Raw genomic sequence first — 8,935 nt, forward strand, 5'->3', positions numbered from 1 at the left:
TACTATATCTCTTCACCTTTTTCAACCATCAAACTAATAAGTTTCTGCACAGCAAAGGAAACCATCAATGAAACAGAAAGACAACCTATTAAATGGGAGAAGATATCTGCCTATGATACATCTGATAAGGGGTTAATATCTAAAATATTTAAAGAACTCATACGATTCAACAGCAACAACAAAAAGCAACAATTCAATTAAAAAATGGGAAGAAGACTCAAATAGATATTTCTTCAAAGAGTAAATACAGATGGCCAACAGACATGTGAAGAGATGCTCAAGGTCGTTAATAATTAGAAAAATGCAAATTAAAACTACCATGAGATATCACCTCAGACCTGTCAGAATGACCATCATCAATAAACCAAAGAACAACAAGTGTTGGCGAGGATGCAGAGAAAAGGGAACCCACGTGCACTGTTGGTGGGATTGCAAATGGGTACAGCCGCTATGGAAAACAGTATGGAGGTTTCTTGCAAAATTAAAAATGGACCTACCTTTTGACCCAACAATCGCACTTCTGGGTATTTATCCAAAGAATACTAAAACAATAATTCAAAAAGATCTATGCATCCCTATGGTTCATGGCAGCACAATTTACAATAGCCAAAATATGGAAGCAACCTAAACGCCCATCAACAGACGACTGGATAAAGAAGTTATGGTTCATATATACAATGAGGTATTACTCAGCCATTAAAAAAATGAAATCCTATCATTTGCAATGACATGGATGGACCTAGAGGGTATTATGCTGAGTGAAATAAGTCATAGAAAGATAAATACCATATGATTTCATTTATATGTGGAATCTAAGGAAGAAAAAGAACGAACTAATCAAAAACAGACTCACAAATATAGAGGACAATCTGATGACGGCCAGAGAGGAGGGAGGTGAGGGGCTGGAGGAAGGGGGTGAAGAGTTAAAGAAGGGTTAAATTAGAGTTGATAGATGGTCACGGGGATAAGGCATGCAGTCAGCAGTAATGTAATGGCTACGTGGAGGCCAGAAGAGAGAAAGAGCAATTTAAGGAGTCGTTTTACAAACTATATAAATGTCTAACCAATGTACTGTATACTTGAAACTAATAATTAAATTAAAAAATTTTAAAAATTCCATGGTTCTTTCATTTTCTGGTCACCAGAATCTGTGTGTATACACCTGCTTGATATTTTCTATCATGACAGGAGGAGTTATCTTTACTGAAACGCTGGAAACAATATTCTCTGCACTTAATACAAAAGATTACCTTTTACTTCGTGTTTAAAGTATTAACACATAACAAGCATAAAATTAATACCGAGCCACAGAGCTTGTCAAAATGGCTTTTTAGGTTTCCTGAATGCACTCTGCAATTTTGCTTAGTTGAGGCATGAAAGCTATGTAGAATCCCATTCCTGCAAGATTTTTTTGTTTCTTCCTCTCAGTTAACAGAGAAGCCTTTTAATAATGCAAAATAACCTATACAAATGAAACTCTGCCTACTGGAGAGAAATTATCCCATGAATGAGAAAATGAATACACCTTAAGCCACCACCAAATGACGGTTGGTAACTGAGTATTTTGTAACACAATGGCTTTTCTCTTTCTTCATCTACATTTCCTCCAGTAGCAAACATGTGTAAATAACCTTTTGCCGGAGTCAGAGCATTACTGTTGTAAGAGGTATTTGCAAAGTTTCAAATCCTAGGAAGTCTTTGACTACTGAATCTCAATATTGCAATGTAGTACTGAATCTAGAGGAACCGGGGAACAGAAATGTAATAACTTATTGCAGTGAGTCTGATTTTAGAAGCTCAAACAATCTAAAAGTCAGAAAAATGTCTAACACCAAAACCTTGACTTTTTTGATATACAACAAATCAGATCACAGGACACTTTAAAAAAGAGAGATATAAAATTAAATAATGATAACTTTGTTCACTCTAAAAACACTGGAAATTAAAGAAACTAAATGAAAACAATTATAGCTACGAGGGCTGAGAAAAAAAGGCAAAATTGTAAAAACTGAACCAATAAGTAAATAATCGGTGGCATAAACGGACAATGAAAAAAAAAACAGTTATAGGCTAGTAGTCATGGAGACAGATTTCAGTCACTAAGGACACAGGCTCCAAATACCCTGGCCTCTCATTATTAGGTTTCATTACCAGTGAGTCAAACGTTTGTCATAACACTGAGTAAGCCATAAAATAATGCTTTTAGAATTGAAAACTTCAAAGTAAACTCTCACTTACCTTCCCTGTTAGAACTGAGGGAAATTCGGTATCAAACTTGTTGCTCAAGCCAAACCTTAAAAACAAAGAACAAAATATATTCTACACGGCACTTTTAACTCTCTCCCAGTTTTTAAAAGAAGTTACAAAGCATTTTTCTTTTACTCTTGTGATTTTAAAAACATGTCCTAAAAATAATTTTATGACTGTTAATCTAAATTAACAGTAAAAGAAACTTAAAGAACAAATGTTAAAGTGAGATTCTAACTAGATCCACAACATGGATTAAAAATAATAAATTAGAGAAATACTGATATAGAGCTGGAATATAGTTTTTGACTGAAATGTTTCTTTTAAACCCCGTTTTAGTTGAGAACTGTTGGAATTGGCTGATGGGTAACATGTGAGAGTGGATTACACTATGCTTCCTCCTTTTGTGCATTTATGAAAATTTTCCAAATAAAAACTAATAAAACCTCTGGAATGATAGAATTCGACAACTTATGATCAATTACTATTCAGAAACTCAAAGATTGATCCCTATGAATGGTACATATATAATATATATTATACATATATATATATATTCAACCACTTTTGAGAAAGTAGATCCCAACCTTGAAAGCTCTGACTCTTCAAGTATGTTGATTTAAATCTGTACTAGGATGTCAAAATGAATTTTATAAGCCTTCGTTCACTTACTTGTGGATTTCAGAAGGCATATAACGAAGGTCAATTCCTATATGTTAGATTATATATCATACTTACTACAATTTCATGTTAGTGATTGATGGGTTATAAGCAAAAAGGAAAAGACACTAACATTTATTGAAAATGCCTTGTTGAAGTAGGCAGTAATAGCAGTAGTTACCAGTAACTATCAACTTTCCATGGGCCAGATACTGTACTAGGTAAGTACATCTAGACTTTATAACTCTGCAAAGAGAGGTATTGTCACCCTAGTTTTACAGACAAAAAAACTGACACTCAGAAAAATTTTTTTTTCAAAAAGTAATCACTTAAATGACTTGCCCAAAATTATATATCTAGTAAGGGGGAACCAAAACTTAAATGATGATCCTTAAGTTCTTTTTGTCCTATTTTATGCTTCTTGAGAACAGAAACTACTGTTTATTTACCTTATTATCTTCCAGTACTAGCATAATGGAATCTAGTAGATGTTTAATAAAAGCTTGTTAAATAATAACCTACTGTACTGTTTCAGTCAATTGATTTATGGCATTTTGGTCTTGGGATCACTTTAAAGACATGGTAAGAATCTAATGTCCTATTAAATCTCTATGTGGAACTATCATATTCTCCTTGTATTATTTATGCTAATAGCTTCTTACCAAGGACACAAACCAGTCTTAAACACAAAGACTCTCTATACTTAGCAGCTAGTAGCAAGGCACATATCTGTGCATAAAAATACTACACCTGTATGTTTAAAATGTATTTTAAAACAACAAATTCTATATTTTAAAATAGTTGAGAAAATTAATTAGCAATTATAAAAAGAACTTAACTTCATTAAAAAAATACTCCATTACTTCTCCAGGTGTCCATACATGCAATGACGGCATAAGAGTTTCATAATAACATTCTCATAATCACATTTCCTTTAAATCTATACATAGGCACAGGAGTATAGCCAAACTTAAAAACAAGAGAGTATACCCCTGTATATGAATTTTTATGGCAACTTTCATATGCTGTTTGAGAAACTGACATTCTTGTATATATTTGCAATTATGTACTAACTCAGCAATCAATAACATGACAAATATTTAATAGAGCGAGAAATGTATTTCATTTAAATCATATTTAGCTAAATAGTGACTTTATCACAAGCCAAAAAGATAGAATTTAATTCATTATTCCACAAAGAGTGAATTCTTATTGTGTAAGAAAGAAATACATACAGGTTTCACTTTAGAAAGTACACATAATACATTTTAAGGTAGAGCTCCAATTCTATATCTTGTCTAAGTGTCTTTTAGATGCTATGCCAATAACATGTTCCTCCTTCCATTAGACTGCTGACATTTTAACTTTTCCCAGCTGCCATTCTTTTACTAGATATCAAATATGTGGAGGATATAGACAGATACATCTCCCCAAATGTATGGAATATTCTTATTATTTTAAAAATTCTTAGCTTTCCGCTGTTTCCATTTCCTCCTTTTCTTAGCCTTTTGTAATTGGACTTTTGATGTTGTCATTTTACTGAAAATCAATCTCTTATTCAGTAAATTTATTCAGAACAACTTCATCCTATCCTTATTCATAAATTCTATGTCCTCTTCTCAGAACTTTCCCCCTTGACTTTGCAGCTTCTAACACTGTTGATCACACCGTTCCTAACACTCTTCTATTCTTTCACTTTCTCCTAAAAGTCTTGCGTTTTCCCCCAAATTTAGCTTTTAGTCATGTGCTTCTCTTTCTAAGGAAGGTGTAACAGTTCATGTATATTTAATAGCTTTGACAATTACTTCAATGCTGATGACCATCAAATTTATACCTCTAGTTTTATATTTTCCAACATGCTGAACATTTCCATTTGACTATCTTGCTACAAAATAATAATAGCGCAAGTCAAACATGTCTACAATTAAAATGTTATCTTTTATTGAAATTGGCTGCCCCTCTTAAATTGCTCATCTCTAACAATGGCATATTGACTCTCCTAACCTAGACTCTGGTATCGTTTTTTGCATGTTGCTTATATTCCGGCAGTCCCAAGTGCTGTTATTTGTTCCTTTGAAATCATTCTCATAAAGATTCTTTTCATCTGAGTGCCACTGCCATGTTGGCTCTTGTCTTTGCTCATGTGGTTCCTCTTGTTTCCCCTCCGCAGTTTAAATCTTATGCAGACTTCGAGGCTCAAGTCAAGTTCCAACCTCTGCTGTAATGCCTTGAATGGTCAAACCTTTATGGATTCCCCCTTACTCTGAACACTCACAGACACTTCTAATATGTACTATACAATTTAACAGTCACCAAATTCTTTTTATTCTTTGCTGTTCCACACCATTATCTTAGAGGTGATTTTCCTGTTAGCTTTGTAAAGCAAGGCCTGTACTTTGTTTTTCTGTATGCTTCACAGTGCTTATTAGCCCGCCGCTCAAGTCCTCAGGAAATACTTGCTATATTCACATTACTCATTTTTTACTCTAATATAAAAAGGGCTTCTCTTTTCCAAAGTATAAAAAGTAGAGTAGAAATGGTAAGGAAAGTATCATTTTACTTCTTAAAATACTCCTTTATGGCTTATATACATCTATTTCAAAATGTATAAAGACGGGCAAACTAGATCCAATATACTTTCATAATTTGGGCTAAAAGACTACTTAACTCAAATAACCTTACACACAACATTTCACTCAACATTAGAACAATGTTGAAATGACTGCTGCTGAATAAACACCTCAGCTCTGCTTCATAAACAAACCAGTAAGAATGATACGTCAACAGAGGTTAGACAAGCTCGTCTACCCATTACTGATCAGTGATAGACATTAGCGAGGATGTGGGGTTCTTCAGCATGAGACAAATGGGCGCTTGGGAAGTGCTCACGCTGTCATTTACTGGCTTCATTAAATATAGAGCCTATTATGTGTTTGAAGTGGAACCAGCTGGTAGTTTTCAATGATTGCATTTTATTTGTCAAGTGTCTTCAGTACCCCAAATTTTAATTTCTTGGACAAGTCTTTAGATTAAAGGAAATTGAGGCAAAGAAGGATAAGTCCTCTTAGTTGCTCTTCCCTCTTCTCTCCCTCCTTACACTCCTCACTGTTCTTAATTCTTTTGAAATTAGTTATACATCAGCTTTTGAAAACTCTGCAGAAATTAAAGTTCTCATATTGAGGTTGTTTAACAGATCGAAGCGTAGTAAAATTCTGCCAACAAGAAACATGATTCAACCAGAAAACTAGGCAGTTAAATAGTAACAGTGATTCTGAAGCATGTACACTGAACTTTAACTATACCAAGGAAAAGGAAAATCTATGCCATATAGTTAATAGAGATTTTCAAAAAAATATTGTTAAATCTCTTTTAATCTTTCATATGGAAACAATCATGTCTTGCCACACTGTAAAACAGCAAGTGTTACCATAGGTTCAGTATTCTCAGACCCTAAAATCTTATAAAATATTTACCTTATACAAACACAAATGAACAATTCATCACTGTAATTCCTCAAAGACAGGTAGTTACAGAAAAGACATTCCATTCACTGATTTGAGAAGTATTAAAATATGTAGTGCTCTATAAGATTTTGCAGAAATACACTGTTTGGCAATTTTGGCCATCTTTTTCAATTTTATGTGTAATAACTTCACTTATTTTAATTTTAATGAGAAACTTCATAAATGTTTGAGAATTAGTCACCTATCATCTTTACTAACTTCTGTACAGGTGTACTATCAAGGGTAAATATCTATATATATTAAGTAATACAAAGAGTGTTATAATGTTCACAAGAAATCTCATGAGATATAATTTTCTAATACACTGGATCCAAATATTTATCTTAAAAATATCAAGAAGAAAACTGATACTGTTATATCACTCAGATGAATAGTATTTCTGAAACACTTAATGCTTCCAAAAGACATTTAATCATTTCTGTTCCTGTGGGAATTCATTTACCCATACTTTTTTATTTTTGAAATTTGGAAAAAGATCCCCAAATATCCATTTATGATCATCATCTCAGAACTGGAATTACAATTAGCGTGGTTAAGTAATTCTATTTCTTAAGGAATTACAATTAACTGCATGTTAAAAAATTAATACCTTGTTAAAGTAACTAGAAAGCTAACAAGAAGATATAAGTAGATGGGTAATCTGACACATAAGGGTTTGCTTATCAAAGCTTTCAAGAGGTAAGGCTCTGCCATACCTCACATCCTCGGTACTGGTGATATTATTATATCCATATATATCTATGCTCAGAAACACAAGTATTCTCCATGATTCAACTAACTAGTATTTGCTGAGGGCCTATAATATAGTATGCACTGTGGTGGGCATACTGAGTATCATTAAAGTGAACCAACATTCGACTCACTTTTATTGTGTACTTCAGAGTAGGCACTGTACCAGGCACTGAGGATTCAGAGGGAAGCAGAAATTGTTCCTGCTACTGAGGTTTATAATTTAGTGGGAGCAGAGAAGACTTGCAAGAGTTGGTGACATATGGGAGCTGGGGTGAGGGCAGTGGGTAGAATACTAGATGAAGGCCCCATCTGGAGCAGAGGCAAAGAGATAAGAAACAGCATGTTATGAACAGGAAAATATAAGAAGTAAGGGGAAATGTCAGGCTGATAGATCAGTAGGGTCCAGTTTTATCTGTACAGAAAATTCTGTAATTTTCCCTTCACCTGCAGGATAGAGTTTAGATTCTATCCTGCAGGTGAAGGGAAAATTACAGAATACTCTTAAGTGGGAAAGTGTTATCTCAATCCAGCAGCAGGCTGGATGAATGTGAAGGTGACGAGGGTGAAGGCAAGACTACTAGTGAGTATGGTGAAAGGGGCCTGAATCAAGGAATTGGTGGTAGGAAGGAAAAGAAAAGTTTAGGTCATATATTGTTAATACCTGCCGATTGCTTAGCTATGGGAAGTGTGAGTAGGAAAGAGGAACCAAGGACGAATAATGGGATCAGTGGGCATACATTTAACTAAGATGAAGACTACAGAAAATAGGAGCAATTTTTGAGGGGTTGGGATGGGGGTGTGAGAGTATGTGTATGGGGGAGAATATGTTTTGAATATGTTGAATTTAAAATAACAGTGGGCCAGAAGGTGAGGAAGAGCAGAAAAGAGTCTGAGCAGAGTCTGGTACAGAGGTACATAGTTGAGAGACATCAGATAATTGAAACCATGAGAGTCAGGATGAGGCCATCTTCGGAGAGTAAGGAATAAGAGGAATAACAAGCTGAGAACAAAACCCTGGAGATCACTGGTATTCAAAGGGCAAGAGAGGAAAAGAATGAATGAGGCAGCTAAGGAATAGCTAGAAAAATATAAGGAGAACCAGGAGACTGAAGTGGCCAAAGAATTCCTAGGTTTGGCTGAAAAAAATATATATTTTTTAAATCAGAATTTAAATACCTTTAGGTAAAGCAGACGTTCCAGTTCAACTAAGGTCTCATCATTACTCATGCTGCATCATTTTCTGTGACCTGTCTTGCCTCTGAAGGTTTGTGTGTTTGCGATCCCTAGAGTAGAAGCCTCTAGGAAATAGGGAGCCATATGCAGCCATGGGGACTAGAAATATAGGGAACAAAAGATGCCCACTAATTTAGCAACAAGACGGTCATGGGGATCTTAATAAGCTCAGGTCATGGCGGCAGGATCCAGATTACAGAGGGGCGAAGAGGAGATAGATATAGTGAATGTAGCTACTCTTAAGAAATTTGGAGAAGGGAAGGAGACTAGACAGTAGCTAAAGGGCAATGTAGGTCTGGGAATGCTTTTGTTTTATTTTGTTTTTAAAGAATTAGACTCTATGTTTACAAGCTGGACAGTAGAGAGGCAGAGAGGAGTCATACTAGAGAGACAGGCTGCCTGATGGAGCAAGATCTGGGTGGAGGCTGGAAGAGAAGTGTATGGAAGGCACAAGTGGAGGGATGAGCTTTGGACAAGTAGAGAGACTTCTTGACCTCAGCGGTTAGAGGAAGAAAGCACAGGAATTCAGACCTAATTAA

The 8,935-nt window shown here is 34.9% G+C and overlaps 1 protein-coding gene across 1 annotated transcript in view; it reads right to left on the minus strand.

The window, feature by feature from the left end:
- Positions 1-8,935, minus strand: part of CHIC1 (cysteine rich hydrophobic domain 1) — a 29,956-nt gene that overhangs the window by 17,766 nt on the left and 3,255 nt on the right. The window contains exon 2 of the mRNA XM_011379508.2: positions 2,239-2,293. Within this exon, the coding sequence (XP_011377810.1) occupies positions 2,239-2,293 (55 nt within the window). The remainder of the gene's footprint in view (positions 1-2,238; positions 2,294-8,935) is intronic.

This window comes from Pteropus vampyrus, unplaced genomic scaffold (assembly GCF_000151845.1).
Source record: "Pteropus vampyrus isolate Shadow unplaced genomic scaffold, Pvam_2.0 Scaffold361, whole genome shotgun sequence".
Taxonomy (NCBI): Eukaryota; Metazoa; Chordata; class Mammalia; order Chiroptera; family Pteropodidae; genus Pteropus; species Pteropus vampyrus.